The sequence below is a fragment of the Neomonachus schauinslandi genome, chromosome 10 (genome assembly GCF_002201575.2).
Source record: "Neomonachus schauinslandi chromosome 10, ASM220157v2, whole genome shotgun sequence".
In the NCBI taxonomy this organism is placed as follows: Eukaryota; Metazoa; Chordata; class Mammalia; order Carnivora; family Phocidae; genus Neomonachus; species Neomonachus schauinslandi.
In genome coordinates this window covers 126,574,716-126,594,248 of record NC_058412.1, presented here as the reverse complement: position 1 = coordinate 126,594,248, position 19,533 = coordinate 126,574,716, and the positions used below count along the sequence as shown (strand labels likewise).

The following is a 19,533-nucleotide window of genomic DNA, read 5'->3' as shown; positions in this document are numbered from 1 at the left end:
CAGCTCCTCCACGGGGCTACTGAAGACCGAAAGGAAACCTGCCTAAAGGCACCCAGCAGGAGTGCCTGGGGGGGGGCTCAGTCCGATAAGCCTCCATAAGCCTCCGTTAAACCTCTGGCTCTTGGTTGCGTATCTGGCCGTGAACTCAGGAGTCATGATCTCATCCGTGGTGAGATCAAACCCTGCGTCAAGAGATCACATTCAACAGGGAGTCTGCTTGGGATTCTCTCTCCCTCTGCCCACCCCCTACCCTCGAATTAATAAATAAATCTTAAAAAAAAAAAAAAGGCACCGAAGCAGTAAGAAACAGACACGGGAGTAGAATCAGACCTCCACCCACTGACTCACAACACTCACCTGTGCCAAGCACAGTAGTTTGCAACCTCTTTTCACTGACGAGCTCTCATTAATTTCTCACAACGACTTTGACCTGTCTGTTCCCAGACAAAGAACTGGCCTCAGAGAGGGTGTAAATGGGTGGAGGAGTCAGTGGCGAGCCTGGGTTCCTCCGAGCACCCAGGGGCGGTCTCTTGCACAGTCACAAGACCTGGAGGCTGGTACCCACCCTAGGCATCAGGTAATCTTGGCGATGGCCACCACATTCTGAGTCCCTACCGTGCTTCAGTACGGGTCTGGGTGCTTTGCACTCAGTCTCTAACAGCAGTGGAGGACCCGGTGACTCAGAGCTAAGCTGGAGCTGCTCTGGCAGCCCCATTCACTGTAGTTACTGAAGGGACTACACGGTGCTGTGTAATCCAGCCAACCCCACCTAGCCCAAACAGGATTAGAGAACTCCAGGTCCGGGGCGGGGGGTGGGGGACATGAGGAGACTGTAGGTAGAATGTGGGCCTCCCCCACCCCTCTCACCACATCCCCCCACCCACCGTGTCCCCACATCACCCTCCCATCCGCGTACCCCCTTCCCTATCCCCATCACCCCTGGGTTTCTCCATAGTCCGTCTCCTCCTCTTCTTCCCCCTCCCCTCCTCCAAATAACCCCTCCCTCTCAGGACCCCCCCTCCCCTTCCCAGCGTCACCCCTCCCGTCCCACCTCGTCCACCCCTCCGCTCCAGCCTGCACTTTCCACCCCTTTCCTGGCCCCGGGAGGGGGCCGCGCCGCCGAGCTGGGGGAGGGGCTCCCTGAGGGCGCCCCGCCCCCCCGCCCCTCCCCGGGACCCCGGCGCCGTCGGCGGGCCAGCCCCCGCCCCACAGCGGCCGGCCTGCGGGGAGGGAGGGCCGCCGGGCCGAGAGGCACCTGGGCGCCCCGGAGCCAGCCCGCCGCCGCAGCGTCGCCCGCGCGCCCCCGGCCATGTCCTGGGCCCTGCTGCTCGGGCTGCTGGGCGCGCTGCTGCTGCTGCTGCTGCTGAGCCGTCGGCGCACGCGGTGAGTGCCCCCGCCGCCCGCACAAAGGGCCGCCTGCGGGGGTCCCGAGCCGCGCCGGCCCGCCGGCCCCGCTGCCCCGGCGGCGCGCGTCGGGGCGGAGGGCTCCGGGGCCAATTCCGCAGCCCCACCTCGCGGAGGGCGCCCGGCCGGGCCGCCGCCCCGGGAGGCTCCAAGTGAGGACGAGACGTGGGAAGTGGGGCGACGGGGTGGGGGACCCAGCCTATGGCTCCCGGTGCACAGCGCTCGGCCGGCACCTGCGAAGGGCTTTCTGGGGAGAGAGCCGGGAGTCTCCGGGTGGGGAGTGGGTGCGTGGACAGGTTCGGAGCGGCTGCGGGTGCGAGAAGCCGCCTCCTTCTCTTCAGCCTCTGCCTGGATCCAGCACCACTCGAGCCAGTCCCCAGCCTCTGTCGGCTCTTGGTGGGGGGGGGCGGAGAGAGAACCTCGCTCTTCGCCCCATTGCACAGATGCCCGAGTTGAGGCTGGGGAAGGCAGAGGCCCTGAAGGATGCTCTCTTTTCCGCTCTGGAACCACTTTCCATGGGATCCCCCTTCGTCGACGAGGGGTTCGGTAGGTTCGGATCCAGAAAGGGGTCTCCCCTCCCCTGAGACCCCACAGCCTGGCAGGGCAGAACCGGGGCCAAACGTCTCAGCTTCCTCGTCCCAAAGGTTGTCCTGCTCTGCTATTTAGGAGATGTAAATCTCATGTATCTCAAATCAGGGACATGGCAGTAGGTCTTTCTTTTTATAAAATATTTAAAATATTAATTTGAATCGCACATGGAATAGCTCAGTACGTTTGACTTAAATATTTGTGCTGTTATAGATAAGACTGAAGCCCTTCCCTTCCCTTCCTGCAATTCCAAACTTCTTTTGTTGATCAAGGCTCCCTCATAGGGCTGCCTGAGAGCAAGCCTGGCGGGGAAATTTCCAGGTTTTTTTAAAAGTACGCTTTTTATTTTAGACTGGTTTTATATTTACGGAAAAGTTGCAGAGGTTGTACAAAGAGTTCCCAAATACCCCTCGTCCAGTTTCTGCCATTGTTAACACTTTACACTATTGTGGTAGGTTCGTCAAAACTAAAACCAGCACTGGTCTGTTAAGATCAACCAAACTCCAGACTTAATTTGAACTTCATCAGTTTTTCTATCATGTCCTCCAGGATCCAATTCAGGGTACCACACTGCCTTTAGTTATCATACCTCCTCCATGAGGCTGTAGATAATACAGGGCATGAAAGGAGAGTGTCTAAAAAGTCCAGAACATTTCTGGGAACTTTTTATTTTTAAACAATATATGTTAAATTTCCAAACAATAAGCTCATGATATTTGTCTTCAACCTCTGGACACCTTTTCAGGTTAGATTTAAAACTATGTATTCATTCATTTGCCTGAAAAAAAAAAAATGAGAAAAAGAAAAAGGCCACACATAAGTTTTTCTATGAGAAATGAATTATTCTTCGGATGTGGTCAGGCTTTTTGGAAACTCAGTCTGGAAATGTTTTCAGACTGTGCATTTGCTTTTTTCACTCCAGATTTTAGTTTTGATATCCATCCGTGTTGCTATATGGGGATCTGATTCATTCTTTTGATCGTCTGTGTAGTATTCCGTAGTATGAATAAATGGAAGGTTCTGTTTTTTCCTTTTTATTCCTGTCCCAGTTGATGGACTCTTAGGTTGTCTCCAGCGGTTTTGCTGTTTGGGACAAAGTGCTATGGTCTTCCTATGAGACCCGCTGCTACCTACTCTGGGGTAGACTGGGCAGCCATGAACTACATGGATTCTGGGAGGCAGGGTCCCTGGATGCTCAGCATATGGAAATTCTCAGCCTCTAGGAATAAGAACAACCTGAGCAACCTCTCTCTGCCTTAGTTTCCCATTCTTTAAAATGGGGGTGGTGATGGGAATAGGAGAGAGTGGAATTGCGGGGTTGGAAAAAAATGCCAGTTAAACATATGGCAAATTCTTGCTATAACCAGGAGAGCGAATTTATCTTTGAGGGTGGGTTGTTGATTTTTATACCTGGTGGCTTAGGAGGGTCAGCAAGTGGGTACTGGGGAGAAGTGTGGGTATAGGGGTCACTGACAGCTCAGGGGCAGCTGGGTAGGCCCTGGGGAGATCCCACGGGGACCCCAATTTAGGCGCCAATCTCATTTCCTCCTCCCAACTCAGCAGGGGGCACTCTTGTTCCTTCCATTTTACGGAGGAGGAAACTGAGGCTCAGAGAGGCTAAGCAACTTGTCCAGGGTCTGCCTGGATTACAAATCTGGGCTGTAAGAATTTTTAATTCCCAGGAAAAACGAGTTTCCTTGCTTCCCACACAGTTTATTTGTAATCTGAACACTCAAAAGTCTTAGAACCACATGATGTTAAGATAGTAAGATGTGGCTGTAACCAGAAAGTTCCTAAGGAAGGACAAATAATCAAGTGTTGGAAAAGAGGTGGAGGATGCTGATGCTGTGTAGACAGTGAGCCAGTCTGAGTCAAACAAGGAAGGCCCCACACCTTCGCTTCTGCTCACTGACCCTCGAGGTACTGTTCATTACTCCATTTTACAGCTGAGACCTACAAGGGCTAGGTGACCTCCTCAGGGCCACACAGAAATTATATTCCGCATCTAGCCGGTTCCAAAATTCATGCTTTTCTCAGTAAAAAGCAACAAGAAAAGAAAACTACTTGAGTCAATTGGCAGCTGTCTTTACCTCTAGCTTTTTTTAAGTTAAAATTTGTAATTATGAAAAATTTCAACTACGCAGAAAAATAAGAATAGTGTAAGAACCCCCATGTATGGATCCCCTTTTGATCTGACAGCATTTTTTACAAAAAATTACAGATGTTACAATATCTCTGCAGGAAATATTTCAGAATGCGTGTCAAAAACAACCACGGTTCTATTATTCTGCCTGAGAATATAAAATTCCTTTTTTTAAAAAAAAAGATTTTATTTATTTATTTATTTGACAGAGACCCAGCGAGAGAGGGAATACAAGCAGGGGGAGTGGGAGAGGGAGAAGCAGGCTTCCCGCTGAGTAGGGAGCCCGATGCGGGGCATGATCCCAGGACCCTGGAATCATGACCTGAGCCAAAGGCAGGCGCTTAACGACTGAGCCACTCAGGCACCCTAAAAATTCTTAATATCATCTAGTCTCCAGTCCAAATTTCTGCAGTTACAGCAAGGATTTTTAAACCCAGCTCGGTAACTGTGACTATCTTCTGGGAGAGGTTGTGAGCCAAAATCAGGAGGCCTTGGGTTGTGAATTAGGAGTCTGATTTCTGTGCCCACTGGGGCTCATGACCTACATGTGGGTGTCAGAAACATTCTTCCTGCTTTCCTTTCGGGCCTTGGTTTCTCCATCTGTACCCTGAGATGGCTCATGGAGCTGGTCTCCTGTGATGTGGGCGGAGGACATCTCTCTTCCTTTTTTGGGCTTGTGTGTCTGCTACTCTAGGAGCATTTGGAAGAGGTCTCCGGGTGGGAGGCCCCTGTTCCAGGGCACCAGAGGCCACCGTGGCATCAGGTGAAGGTTCCTGGTGGCCCAGGGGCTGATCTGGGCCCTTGAGGGATACAAAATTTCCAGGCACAATTAGATCTATCTCATTCCAACATGCACTGCCAAATGGTGGTCCACGGCCGGATTCAGCACAAATGAAGGGCTGCTGTGTGCCACACAGTGCAAGAGGAGAAAATTGGGGGCGGGGGGTTCCACACATAAAACTCCACATTTCCAGCTTCTCGTGAAAGATGGGGCAATGGAGCAGCACCTGTGGGGGACTCAGTAGAAGAGCCCTCTCTCAGCCTGGCCACAGTCCCCACCGCTCCTTGTTGCCTCCCTGATGTGCATCTGTTCTATCTACTGTCCTTGCTCTGACTGTTCTTCATTATGTTGAGAATTCTCTGAACCTTTGGTGTCGGTTACAAAAACAGGAAAACAAAAACCAGAGCAAAATGGCCACATGCTTTCTCTACACAGTGGGAGGTGAGGGGCAGCGGGTGGGAAGCCAGACAGTGTTAATGGCAGACAGCTTGTGGGTGAGCCCTGGGAAAGAATGGGTCTAGCACTTTAAATGGAAGCTCAGGTTGCTGAAACAAGCCCCCCTGTTGTCCCCCCATGAAATCCTCCCAGAGCCCAAGGCTCTGAATTGAGGTGAAACTACTGGATAGAGAGGCAGTCCACCAAGATAGCACAGCTAAATGATGCAGCCTCTGCCCTGGGCAATCCAGAGTCCCTTAACCCCCTCAGCAACTCTGGGGGGCAGGTGCTGCTCCTTGAGCACCAACTGTATACATGAATCATTCGTCTGACATGTATTTATTAAACACCTACTCGTGCCAGGCACTGTTGTAAGTGTCGGGGTCAACAACAGGTGCCTACATTCATGGAACTTTCATCCCCTGTAGGTGTGCTATTTCAGGACAAAAAGGGGGGGGGGCGATACCCATCCTTAACTCCCTCCCCCGATTCGCAGCGCGTTGAGTGGGAGAGAGACGGGACAGGTGGTGAAGGTGGCGATGGAGTCTGTGAGTGAGGAGTGGGCAGTTTGGGGAGGAACCCATGTGATGGGAATTAAAACTCTGTGGGGGAGGGGATCAGAAAAGGTGTCCTGGAATCTGAAACAGGAAGGGCAGGCTGTGTGGGCAGGAGCTGGGGATGAGAGGGTCCAGCCCTCCCCTCCTCCTCCCCAGGGCCTGGCAGTGCCTCAAGACAGTGAGAGTGTCAGCGGGTGAGGCTCGAGACCGCAGCCCCCAAAATAGAGCCTCCTTCATCCCCACTGGCTGACGGCTGAGTCACCCTGGAATGTGGCCTGGGCCCGAGCTGGATCCAGGGCCCAGCCTCCAGGAGCCAGCGCGACCACATCAGGAGTCAGACGCCTGGGCTCCCAGCTTCCTGCCTTTGTCTGAGCCTCCTTGGGACTTTTCTGGGGAACGATGAAAGCTGCCAGAAATAACACCTGGCTCATTGGGGAGTTCTGGCAGCAACCTGGACAAAGAGCAAGGAAAGGAAGCTCTAGTCCTGCCCATACTGCCAAAGGTGTCTTAGGGGGGCAAAGCTCCCTGTCCTGGAAGTGGGGGGGGGTCGGATGCTGGCGTCGCCTCCACTTCCATTGTTGCCCCCCTGGATGATCACAGTGGTCTCTGTGTTGGGGCTTTTCAAAAGCATAACTACATCACTTCCCAGCTCCCACTTCCAACCCTCCAGGGGCTCCCCCTGGCACCCCGTGTGGAAGCCTGACCCTGGCCACGGGTCATGTCCTGCCTCTCACCTCCACACTCTCCACTCTGGCTATGCTGGCTCCTGCTGTCTTGAAAGCCTCGAAGGCATGCTCCTGCCCCAGGGCCTTTGCACTTGCTGTTCCCACTGCCTGAAATCCTCTTCTCCCCCCTCTTCCATTGCACTTCCTTCTCATCCTGCTGGTCTTTGCTCACGTGGCGCCTCCGTGGGGAGGCCTTCATGGACTCCTTCTCTAAACCAGCCCCCCTCACTCTGTCCTGTCACCCTTCTTTTTTCTTTACTGACCTATAGTTTGCATACTCTAACATTCCCCCTTTTAAAGTATCCAGCTCAGTGGGTTTTAGAATAGTCACAGGTTTGTGCCACCATCACCACTGCCTAACTTCAGGATATTTTCTGTCATCCCCCAAAGAAATTCCATCCCCGTTAGCACTCACTCTGCGTTCTCCCCTCCCTCAGCCTCTGGCAACCACTAATCTACTTTCCATCTCTATGGAGGTGCCTTTTCTGGACATTCCATAGAAATAGATCACACAATATGTGACCTTCGGTGTCTGGCTCCTTTTACTTAACATGATGGTTCTGAGGTTATCCACACTGTAGTGTGAATCATTACTTCACTCCTCTTTGTGGCTGAAGAACGGTCCATGCCTTGGGCATACTGTATTTGGTCTGTCCATTCGTCAGTCGATGGACACTTGGTTGGCTCCATCTTTTGGCCACTATGAATGATGCCACCATGAACAATAGTGTACAGGTTTGTACATGAGCTTATGTTTCCAGCTCTTTGGGCTGTATTGCTGGGTCGTAAAGTAACTCTGTTTAACCTTTCAAGGAACTGCCAGGCTAGTTTCCAAAACAGCTGCACCATTTTACTTTCCCACCAGAAATACAGGAGGATTTCTGTTTCTCCACATCCTTGCCAGTGGTTACGTTCCTGGGTTTGTTTGTTTTTTTTTTTTTTTAGATGATAGCCATCTTGGTGTGAAGTGGTACCACCCTGTGGTTTTGATTTGCGTTTCCCCAGTGCCTCAGGATGTTGAGCATCTTTTCATATGCTTGCTGGCCATTCGTACCTCTTCTTTAGGGGACTTCTTTAGGGGACTGTCCATTCAAATCCTTTGTGCATTTTATTTTTTTATTTTTATTTTTATTTTTTTAAAGATTTTATTTATTTATTTGAGAGAGAGAGAATGAGAGACAGAGAGCAGGAGAGGGAGGAGGGTGAGAGGGAGAAGCAGACTCCCTGCCGAGCAGGGAGCCCGATGCGGGACTCGATCCCGGGACTCCAGGATCATGACCTGAGCCGAAGGCAGTCGCTTAACCAACTGAACCACCCAGGCGCCCCAATCCTTTGTGCATTTTAAAATTGGGTTGTCTTTTTTCTTTTTTTTTAAGAGAGAGCGAGAGTGAGCAGGGGGAGGGGCAGAGGGAAAGGGAGAGAGAGAATCCCAAGCAGGCTCCACACCCAGCATGGAGCCTGAAGTGGGGTTCAATCTCATGACCCTGAGATCCATGACCCTGAGATCACGACATGAGCCAAAATCAAGAGTGGGATGCTTAACTGACTGAGCCACCCAGGGACCCCTGGGTTATTTGTCTTTTACAGCTCCTTTATCTTCTTTATCACACTTCCTACTCCCTGAAATGATTTTGCTTTTTTTTTGGGTTTTGTCTGCCTCCCCTTATGAGTATGGAAGCCCTGTGAAGTCAGGCACCTCGCCTCTCCTGTTCACTGCTGTATCTCCAGCACACAGAGCCGTGCCTGCTTCCTAGTTAATATTCGGTGAGCAAGTGAGTGACTCCACAGTGCAGAGCTGGGGTGACTCACTCGCTCATTCAGCAGACTGGGAGCTCTCTGCAAACCTGTGGTTCTGATCATTCCAAGATGAAAGCACTGGTCCTAGGCTGGGTTGAAGGACCTCCAAGGGGTCCACCATGAGCACCAGCCTTGCGCTTTTGTGAGGCCCATTTCATGATGGTGAGGTAGCTCTCCCTAGCTAACAGCCCCTCCCCCAGAGGATTGTGGGGCAGGGGCAGCCAGGGCTCAGTGATGAGGCCAGTCCTTCCACTATCTTCTGCCTCTCCGCCGTGCTCTCCCAGTCTCATTCTTTCCCTGTGGGCTTCTGCTCTTGGCCTCCTGTAATCCATCTTCTACTCAGCAGCCAAAAGGATCCTGTAAAAAAAAAAAACCTAAGTCAAATCATGTCCCTGTGCTACTCGAAACTCTCCCCTGGCTCCCACCTTACTCAGGGGAGAGGCTAACATCCTCACAGCTGCCTCCAAGGCCCTCCATGGTCTGGCATCCATTACCAGTCTGGCCTCAGCTTCTGCTGTTTCTCCTTGCTCCCTCCAATCCAGCCACAATGGCCTCCTTACTGTTCTAGGAACACACCAGGCATGATGCAGCCTCAGGGCCTTTGCGCTGTTCCTTCTGCCTGGAAGGCTCTTCTTCCAGATATCTATGTGGCTCCTTCCCTCACCACCTTCAGGTCTTCCTCAAATATCTCGGGGAAGCCTGCTCTGTCCTCTCTACTTAAAAATTACACCCTATGCCCTACACTTTTTGTCTTCTTCCCTGCTTAATCAAATGGTGATGAGTACTGTGGCTTCTCTAGGCGACCTGGCGAGCCTCCCCTGGACCTGGGCAGTATCCCCTGGTTGGGCCATGCCTTGGAGTTTGGAAAAGATGCTGCCAGCTTCCTCACTAGGATGAAGAAGAAGCATGGTGATATCTTTACTGTAAGTGTGTCCTGTGCCTCTAGGGAGGGAAGGGGATGAGCAGCTGGGCCGGTCATACCTGGTGTTCACAGATTCCTTCTACATCCTTTTAGTTATATACTAACCCACCCATCCAGTGGTCCAACCAACTTTCTATCCATTTTTCCATCCAGCTGTACAGCCAGCACTTAATCAACATCCATCCCTTCATTATCCCTTTAGCATCTTCCCAACATCAAGTCATTCAATGTCTGTCCAGTTCTTGTATGTCCATCCAACCAACCTCTATCCATCCATTCAACGTCCATCTACCCAACATCCATCCATCCAACATTTATCCTTCTGCCTGTCTACTCAATATATAAGCAGCATCCTTCCATCCTAATATCCACTGAACACATATTCATACATTCCATTTCCATCAAAATTCTATCCACTCATCCATCATTCCATATATCTATCCAGCATCTGTCCGTCCATCCATTTATCCATCATCCAACCCTTTGTCTACTCAAATTTATCCAGCATCCTTCCATTCATGTACCTAACATCTATCCAGTTTTTACCCATATATTCAATATCTTTTTTTAAAATTAGCCTCCCTACCCAGTGTGGAGGCCAGTGCGGGGCTTGAACTCACGACTGTGAGATCAAGACCTGAGCTGAGATCAAGAGTCGGGCAGTTAACTGACTGAACTCCCATATATTCAGTTTCTGCCAACTTCCATTTATCTACCCATTTTTCCATCCAACATACATTCACTGATGATATCCTTCTGTTTACCCACCCATCTAACAGTCTGTTCAGTAGCATTGTTTTCTTGGATATTGGCCTGTATTTTAAAGATTTATTTATTTTAGAAGGTAGGGGTGGGATAGAGGGAGAGGGAGAGAGGGAATCAGCACGGAGCCCGATGTGGGGCTCGATCTCACGACCCTGAGATCATGCCCTAATGGCCTGTATTTTATAAGAGTTTGATTAATGTGACTCCCAGATCACACTTTGGGGCCAAGGCAGTGCGTGGTTAGGATTGTGTGACCCCCCCCCCAACAGACATTTGAGGGAAGATGCCCTTTCCTTTGCTAATTGCAGGCTTACAGCTCTCCACTGCTGCTTCCTTCCTTCTTGGGCAGCAGGTTACATTCAGAGCTCAGGCTCCCTCAGAAGCAGGTATTGCTGGTACAGCTGCTAGCATTAACTCAACAGCGTCCATCCGTCCGTCCGCCCACCCGTGATGCACACAACATGCACCTGCTGCCTTCTGTGGGCAGACTTTCTCCTGGATGCCGGCGAGAAGGCAGTGACCAAGATAATAATGGGAGGTACTTAAGAGTGAGGTGGTTGAGAGCACAGCCTTCGGCGCAGAAAAGCGAACGCCAGTCCTCACTCTGCCACGTCTCCGCTGCATGATCTCGGGCACATTACGTGCCTTCTCTAAGCCTCCGTTTGTGGCCATAAATGGTCCCTCCCTCGTAGGGTCATCATGAGGGGTGGCTGAGAGAACATTGTCTGTGAAGTGTCTGGCACAGGGTGGGCCCCCGACCCCCGAGAGCTGTCATTTGTAGCAGCTCTCCTCACTCCGTCCCTGCTGACTTCCCACAGGTGCTGGTGGGCGGCAGGTATGTCACTGTGCTCCTGGACCCGCACTCCTATGACGCGGTGGTGTGGGAGCCTCGCACCAAGCTGGACTTCCACGCCTATGCTGTCTTCCTCATGGAGAGGATTTTTGATGTGCAGCTCCCGCATTACAGCCCCAGTGATGAAAAGGCCAAGATGAAACCGTGAGTGGCTGGAGACGGTGCCTGAGGGTGGCCAGGGAGGGGCCAAAAGAATTGGGCTGAAGAAAGGTTCCTCTCACCTTTATTCCTTTTAGGAGGCAGGTCTGATTTCAGTAGGAGGAGACTGGGGGCTTGGGTCAGCCAGACCTGGATTCAAATCCCAGCCCTACCACTTCCTAGCTGTGTGACTTTGGGCAAGTCCCTTGCCCTCTCTGAGCCTCTGTTTCCTCATCTGTAAAAGGAAAGGAAGTGGGTGGGGTGGTTAATATTTTTGAGTCCATATTCTGTGATCTCATTAGTTTTCCCAGTGATGCTGGAGGGTAAGCTACTCACAGCTCTGCTTTATGGCTGAGGATACTGGGACCCAGAGAAGAGCAGTGACTTGCCCTAGGTCACACAGCAAGGAAGTGATGCAGGTCCTGAAACATAAGGAGGAAATATATCAACAAGAGGATATGTGAGCACATTTATTCTGCAATCATTACGTCTGTAAATATCTGAGGACCTACTACTATACGCTAGTCACCGTCTAGATGCCGGGGGTGCAGAATGATGCCAGTCACTATTTGAAGACACCTACCATATGCCGGGGATTTGATAGAAATACTTTGCTATCGGGGCGCCTGGGTGGCTCAGTTGGTTAAGCGACTGCCTTCGGCTCAGGTCATGATCCTGGAGTCCCGGGATCGAGTCCCGCAACGGGCTCCCTGCTCGGCAGGGAGCCTGCTTCTCCCTCTGACCCTCCCCCCTCTCATGTGCTCTCTCTCTCTCTCATTCTGTCTCAAATAAATAAATAAAATCTTTAAAAAAAAAAAAAAAGAAATACTTTGCTATCTGTGCTATTGCCTCAAAAGTGTAGGTACTTTTATCCCTATTTTACAGTTGAGGAAACAGACTCAGGGAAGTGGAGTGACTTACCCACGGTCCACCATTAGTAGATGGCACCCCTGAGATTTGAACCCAGGTCTGCAAACTCCACAGCCTAGTCTCCTCCAGCTGATGTACTGAGGAAATAAGACTCTGGGTCTGCTCCTAGAGTTCATGCAGTCTGATGGTAATTCTTAGTGGTCCGTCTCCAGGAAGGGTAACCTCCTGGGGTTAGGAAAAGCATCTAGAAGACTGGGTTTTGCAGGGCTGCTAAAGCTGAGGAAAGGCCAGAGTATGAGGTGAACATCAATGAGAGACAACGCCCAATCTGACCTTGGCTTTGTGGGGTCACCTCTAGGAATATTTCTGAGCCCGAGTGTCCTGGGTCCTGGCATTCTAGGGGGACCATTAGGTCCCATTAGCAATAAGAATCCCCAGGTCACTGCATTCTGCCCCCCATACCCAGGGAGGACTCCACTTTCCTCCAGTGTCTGTCCCTAAGAGTTCCTGGGAATTTCCCATCAGCCAGTATGTGGTCTTCTGGGCATGGCTCCCACATCTGTTAAGGGCTACTGTCTCCATCGAGGACTAGTGCTTGGAGTGGGGTCTGGGGAACCGCTGGATCAGGGTCAATCGCTACACCAGCTCCCATTTATTGAGCGCTTACAATGTGCCAGGCCCTGCGATAAGCCCTTTTACTTACCCATTATCTCATGTGGGTCATGTCTGTTTGTTTCCCCAACACGTTTCAACTTGAACATCCAAGAGCTTATATTTCCTGGGAGTTCGTGGAACCCTTCTGGAGGCTTTCCCCTCTTGAGTTATCCTAGAACCGGGTGGTTTTCTCCCTCTACAGGGGTCCATCCTGTTTCCAAACAGCAGGTGGGGACAGAGAGCTGGGTCGGCAGGCTAGCACTGTTCTCGGTGCTGCCGCAAGGTGTCGCTGTTGGACGTTGGTTCCGCTGTGACGCGGGGACACCGTGTGCTTGCTGCCGCGGGGCCTTTCCTGGTCTAGATCCCTGCACGTGTTCCAAAGTGGCCTTCACCTCAGATACAAGATCCCACCTTTGTGGGCTTCCAGTCACACGCTCAGTCATGGCTCAGCGTCGACTCTGTATTGGGGAGGCTCGGTATGGAGGGACTTCCGCTTCAGCCGCACACACTGCCAGACCCCTAGGCACACGCAGTGACACCAGGTCGCCAGCCCAGACGACCTCATTCCTCATGTCGCCTTCACTCAGGGTCACATCTTAGCAGTCCTTGGTTGGGGGGATGCTTTATCCAAACAGGTGTCCCTAACTTTGGGTCTCAAGGAGAAAGAGTTGGCTTGCTAGTTCTCTCTCTTCCAGAAGTGTGTGGGTTCCTTATCCGAGCTTGTGTGTCCCGAGGAGGGACAGACTGTCACGGTTGGGGGTTCAGACTCTGGGGTTGGGCGGACGAGGGTTTCAATCCCAGCTGCATCGCTTACTGGCTGTGTGACCTTGGGAAAGTCACGTTCTTCCCTGTCCCTGAGTTTCTCTACCGCTAAAATGGGTGGCATGATAGTAACTGTGATCCCTAGAGTTGTCAAAAGATGAAATGAGATCATGGTGCTTGGCACAATAAAGAGCAACTGCCATTGTCACTGATGATGATAGTAACGATAATAATATTATCGAGTTTAGGCCAGTTGTCCACAGGCCCCCATTGGCAACGGGGAACCGGAGCCCTGGGAGGTTTAGGGATGGCGGGCGCCTGTGCGCATGTGTTTCCCTTTGGAGGCTGTACCCTTACTTTGTTCCCCGCCCTAGGACCCTCCACAGGGACCTCCAGGCACTCACGGACGCCATGTATACCAACCTCCGCACCGTCCTGCTGGGCGACACCACAGAAGAGGCCGGTGGCTGGCGTGAGATGGGTCTCCTCGATTTCTCCTACAGCTGCCTGCTCAGGTGAGCCAGGGTGGCTCCCCCTCTCAGGAGTGGCGCCCAGCTCTCCAGACCTGGGTGAGCCGCTAACAGTGGCCACAGGAACCATGAAGACTTTGTGGGTCGGGCAACAGTTTGGGACACGCAAAGCAAAGACTACAAATGACCTGTTGTATCTGGGACCCAGGTGTTCGCCTGGCTCAGGCTGAGTTGTAAAGGAGGCATGGATCAGGGAGGCGGGCCTTGCCAGGGGTCCAGAGATGGGGTAGCAGAACGAGGTTTTAGAGACCGTCTTGTCCTGTGGCTTCCAAGCTTTGGACTTCACAGACCAGGAAAGCACAATGCTTGGGAGACCAACCCAGGACTTGAACTTTTTATCAGATCTTGTAAACTTAGATTACAAACTGCGCCACCCAGTGTCCCTTCCTTCGGCAGCGGCAGACACGATTCCAAGCACCGGGCACACAGCAGGGGAAAGACAATGACCTGAAACTCACAGAGCTAACACGAGTCGGAGAGACAGATCATAAACCAATAAATAAAGATGGATATGTCCGAGAGTGGCAAATATGGCAGCAGAGATCAGCAGATGGGGCAACAGTGCCTACGGGGCTCTTCTAACCAGACTGAAAAGGAGGGCTTCCCCGAGGGTCTGGCCTCAGACTTGGGGGCTGGCTACAGATGTCCCCCATGCCGAGACTGTAGACATAGGAGCCCGCAGGGGCAGAGTGGCGGAGGTAGGAGGACGCGTGGCCAGAGGACCAGTGTGGCTGAGCCCATGGAGCCGAGGCGGTGGGGTTAAGATGAGGTCAGAGCACTTGGCTTTCGGAAACCGGGTCTCACAGAGCCTCAAGGCCGGGAAAGGCTTTGGAATTTATTCTAAGTAAGATGAGTGACACTGGGGGTTTGGGCAGGGGCGTGACAGGATTGGGCTTGGGGTTTAAATCTGTCTTTGGCTGCGGACAGAGACTAACCTTGGCAGGGGGCTTGTTAGGAGGCTGTTGACGTAGCCCAGGTGAGAGAACAGGAGCCTGGACCCGGAGGTGACCGGGAGATGGCGACAAAGGGGTAGCTCTGGGGGCGGAGTTGGCAGGACGTGCTGAGGATTTGATGGGGCGGGGTGGGCAGCATGGGCACAGTGGGATGGGAAAGAGCAAGAAGGACAGCCGCGGATCTCTGGTGGTGCCGTTAACTGGCCAGCATTTCAGAAACCAAAGGCCATTTCAACTGCTTCACAAAAGCTAGAGACAGTTTCAGAATAAAGGACAGGCATTCGCTGACACAGATGGGCACACAGGTACATTTATGACACCTACATATGTGCTCACATGTAGGCTTAATGTGCGTTAACACTTCTCACCCTCGCAACAGCTCCACGAGACTGGAACTTTACAAACTCCATTTGACAGATGAAGAAACTGAGGCCCGGGGAGCCTAAGGCATTTGCCCAGAGTCGCATCATTTGGGGTCATGGCGGGGCTGCCTGTAGAGCCTACACTTTTTTTTTTAATAAAGATTTTATTTAGGGGGGCCTGGGTGGCTCAGTTGTTAAGCATTTGTCTTCAGCTCAGGTCATGATCCCTGGGTCCTGGGATCGAGCCCCACATTGGGCTCCCTGCTCAGCGGGAAGCCTGCTTCTCCCTCTCCCACTCTCCCTGCTTGTGTTCCCTCTCTCGCTGTGTCTCTCTCTGTCAAATAAATAAATAAAATCTTTAAAAAAAAAGATTTATTGATCGATTTGAGAGACAGGGAGAGTGAGCAAGCGGGGGGAAGGTCAGAGGGAGAGAAAGAATCTCAAGCCAACTCCACGCTCAGCGTGGAGCCCGACATGAGGCTCGATCCCACGACCCCGAGATCATGACGAGCTGAAATCAAGAGTCAGTCACCCAGCCACTGAGCCACCCAGGCGGCCCTGCAGAGCCTGCACTTTCAAGCACACCTTTGCTGTGTAAGTGGTCCGCATTTTTCTCCTGTCACCCTGGAGTGGTGCAAACACCATCAGGGCTGTAATTCATCTGGGTGATGCTGGTCCACTCCACCCCGTCATTGTGGGATCGGGGAGACTGAGGTCCAGAGAGGAGCAGCTAAAACCACACAGCAAGTTCATAGCAGGGCATCTCCCGTGTCCCCTGGCTCCTGTCACCCTATGTCCTTGTGTGAGAAAAAGAAGTCAGGGAGGAGGCTGTGGCATTGGGGGGGAGTGGGGACGATGTGGTGGCAGCCGGGTCCGTTTACGCCCTTGGTAACAGCCATGTGTGTATGTGGGGGTGGGGAGGGTCACGTGTAAATGGATCCCTGTGTCTTCAGGATCTGAGGCCTGGGATGGAGCTTCTGTTTCCTGGCCTGGTGGACTTGGCCTTTTTAGTGCTGTCTGCAGCTCCTGAGATAGGAAGGGAATGAGTGAGTTGGATGACAGGAGGTGCAGGCTCGTGTGTCCCCGAACCATGAGATGCCACCACTTACACCTTCCAACCCGTCCTACGGCACTCCTGCCTCACTCACAGTCCCATCAAAGTTCTAACCCTGGCTACAGGATCCTGCCTCATCAGCCCCAGCCCAGCACACTCCTGCCCCAAGGCCTTTGCACTTTCTGTTCCCTTGCCTGAGAATGCTGTTCCCTGCATGTCTGCATGGGTCTTGCCTCACTTCATTCACCTGTCAAGTGATAACCTCCTCAGAGAGGCTGTCCTGACACCCCAGTTAATAGGACGGCCCCCTCTCTTTACCCAGCTCCATGCCAGCTTTATTTTTCTTCCTGGCTCCTAGCACCACCTACAGGTCATGTGTGTTTACGCACCATGATTTATTCTGTCTTCTGCCCTGTCCCGTGTCACTTTGATGTGCAGGTGCCACGGAAGGGACCCTCACTTCCACAGTGGGAAACCTCATGGCCTTCTTGGGTTTTATATGGTTTATTTTTCATTGCTTATTTTTCATAGAAATATATACACACACACACACACACACACACAGGGAAACGGTTCTCTGCCTTAAGGAAAACACTGGTGCAAATGGGACCAGTGACCACAGGGCTGGCTGACCCAGCTCGTTCCTGGATAAGGGGGGCAGCTGTGACTCCCTGGCTGCCCAGGGTTACCAGGTGGGACTGCAGGCTCGGGGGGCAGGGGGGAGATTCCTTTTTCAAGATGAGATGAGGGGGCATCCAGATTTTGTGTGGTTTTCCCAGTTGTTCAGTTTGTTCATAGGAAAACTCTCTTCACCAAACCAAACACGTTGGTGGACTGAATCCAGTTTGTGAGTTGCACCTTTACAACTCTGCCGTAAGGAAACTGGGGGCACTGGTATGGAGAACAGGGCCCCAGGGCCTCATGTGACTGGAGGGGCAGGGGGACAAGGACGATGCAGAGGCTCAGGTATGGCCCTGGGAGGGTCCGCTGTTTGGAGGGAAGAGTTGCTGCCTTATGCAGTGGGATGGGCAGGTCGTGAGCTCTCCGTCTCTGTGGGGCATGGAAGCCAGGCCAGATGAGGGAAAGGGATGCAGGGGAAAGGGGGCATAGTAGTAGTCTGGGTGACCGAGCTCGAAATCATGATGACCCTGTAGTTTCTCCCAAGATCAGTGTTCTCAGGATCAAATTCTAATCATCCATCCACCCACCCATGCACCCATCTATCCACACACCCTCCAATCCCTCCGCCTATCCCTCCATTGAACATTGATTGAAGATCTGCTGGAGCCTGCACTGCACGGATGAGGGACAGAGTGGGACTAGACAGGCCTCTCTTGGCCCCCACCCTCCCTCATTCCAGCTTCCACCCTCTCCTTGGGAAAGTCCCTCTCCTGGGAGATCCAGGGACGAGGAGAAGCTGATGCGGGACAGGTCAGGGCTCCCGTGGCCTCTCCGCAGAGGTCCAGCCCCTCCCACCACATGGAAAAAGTGAAAACCTGTGGTTTTTCTCCCAGGACTGAGGCCAGTGGGGCTGGGCTCTTGGAGCAGTTACAAATGGCTGGTGGTGAAAACATTTTCTTTAAGAGCATTCCTGTGGGCAGTGTGTGTGTGCGTGTGCACAAGGGCTCATGCTTCCTCCTGCGTCTCATCCTTTGTCCATGCCCCGCCACGCCCTGTCCTTCCTGCTCAGACCCCCAGCACCCTTCAGGTCCAGCCCAAGCTTCTCCCCATGGCCACCCAAGCCCCTGCCCTGCCCTGCCCTGTGTCCCTGGCCTTGCCAACCCCCTGGCTGTGCTCCGTCCTGTTCCCTCATATTCCAGCTCCAGTGCCTAGACCAGTGACACCTGGCAGCTCTCTGACCAGACCATGCTTGCCCCCTCGGCTCTGAGCCTTGGCCCAGGTTGTGCCCTTGGCCCGCACCTCTTCTCTCTCCCCTTCTCCCTGCTCACCTCAGACCCTGCCTCCTTCAGGGAGCCTGCCCTGACTCCCTCTCCAGGGGCAGTAGCCTCTTTTCCTGACTGGTGCCTCTGTCTTGCCCTGCTGTCCCCTCAGTCACTCTGTAATGGCCTCATCAGCTTCCTCACTGCTCTTCAACCCTGCATCTCCTTCCTGGCTCAGGATGTTGCCCTGAACCCGCCCCCACCCCGTGCTCTTTGTACTCTGAGCCCCTCCTCATACTCTGAGCATCGGCTGATAGGTCCCTTGTTCCCATTCCTCTACCACCTGCTGTCTGTGTCCCGCATGAGAGGGGCCACTCCCTGAGGGCTTGAGGGCTTTGTTTTCTCCACTGCTGACTCCCTGGCCCAGAACAGTCCGGCATAAAGTAGGAAAAGCGGGTGCTCATTAGCTGCATGCATGAAGAAAAGCTTGTAGGCCACTGTGGGAGGGTTTCACCAGGTGTGTCCAAGGAGGACCCCCTGACCCACTGTTTGCCACCTGCAGAGCTGGCTACCTGACTCTGTACGGAGTCGAAGCTCTGCCACGTACCCAGGAGAGCCAGGCCCAGGACCGCGCCCACTCAGCTGATGTCTTCCACACCTTCCGCCAGCTCGACCTGCTGCTCCCCAAACTGGCACGTGGCTCCCTGTCAGTGGGTAAGCACTGTGGGGGGCCATGGTGGGTGGTGTGGCAGACAGAGGGACTCAGGGGGAGCCCACACACCAGCTGAAGGATCACAGACAACCTAGGAGGAAGGACAGTCTCTCACCCTGGGAAGCAGTGAGATCCCTGTCACTGGGCATATGCAAGAACACAGTGGTGGGGGGTAGGGCTCGAGCTAGAGCTGGGGTTCCTGGTAGATACAGCACATCTGCAGTAGGGCCTGGAGACCTCATTGTGGGGTTTATTTATTCTATTTTTAAAGGTTTTTAATACTTTTTTTTCCTGAGGCATAATTTTCATAGAGGAGAGCACACAGGTCCTAAATGCACAGCTGAGAGGTAAATCTAAATGCTTCATGTCCTTTCCCACTCAATATCCACCCCACAGAGGGAGCCACCGTATGGGTTCCTTTCACCTCAGATTAGTTTTACCTTTCTTGAGCTTCCCATAAATAGGATCAGACAGTGTGTGCCCTTCTGTGTCTGGCTTCTGTCACTCAACTTCTTGTCTGTCAACTTCGGCCTGGTTGCCGTATGTATCAGTAGTCTGTTTTTGTTGTAGCATAGCATTTTGTTAGAGTGAGGTACCATGATGTTTGTCCGTCCCCTGGTTGATGGATGTCTGGGTCTTTCCCAGTTC

The 19,533-nt window shown here is 52.6% G+C and overlaps 1 protein-coding gene across 1 annotated transcript in view; it reads left to right on the top strand.

Moving 5' to 3' along the window:
• Positions 1–1,309: 1,309 nt before the first annotated feature.
• Positions 1,310–19,533, top strand: part of PTGIS (prostaglandin I2 synthase) — a 37,367-nt gene continuing 19,143 nt past the window's right edge. The window contains exons 1-5 of the mRNA XM_021685923.1: positions 1,310–1,383; positions 9,230–9,353; positions 10,936–11,114; positions 13,769–13,909; positions 18,736–18,887. Of these exons, the coding sequence (XP_021541598.1) occupies positions 1,310–1,383; positions 9,230–9,353; positions 10,936–11,114; positions 13,769–13,909; positions 18,736–18,887 (670 nt within the window). The remainder of the gene's footprint in view (positions 1,384–9,229; positions 9,354–10,935; positions 11,115–13,768; positions 13,910–18,735; positions 18,888–19,533) is intronic.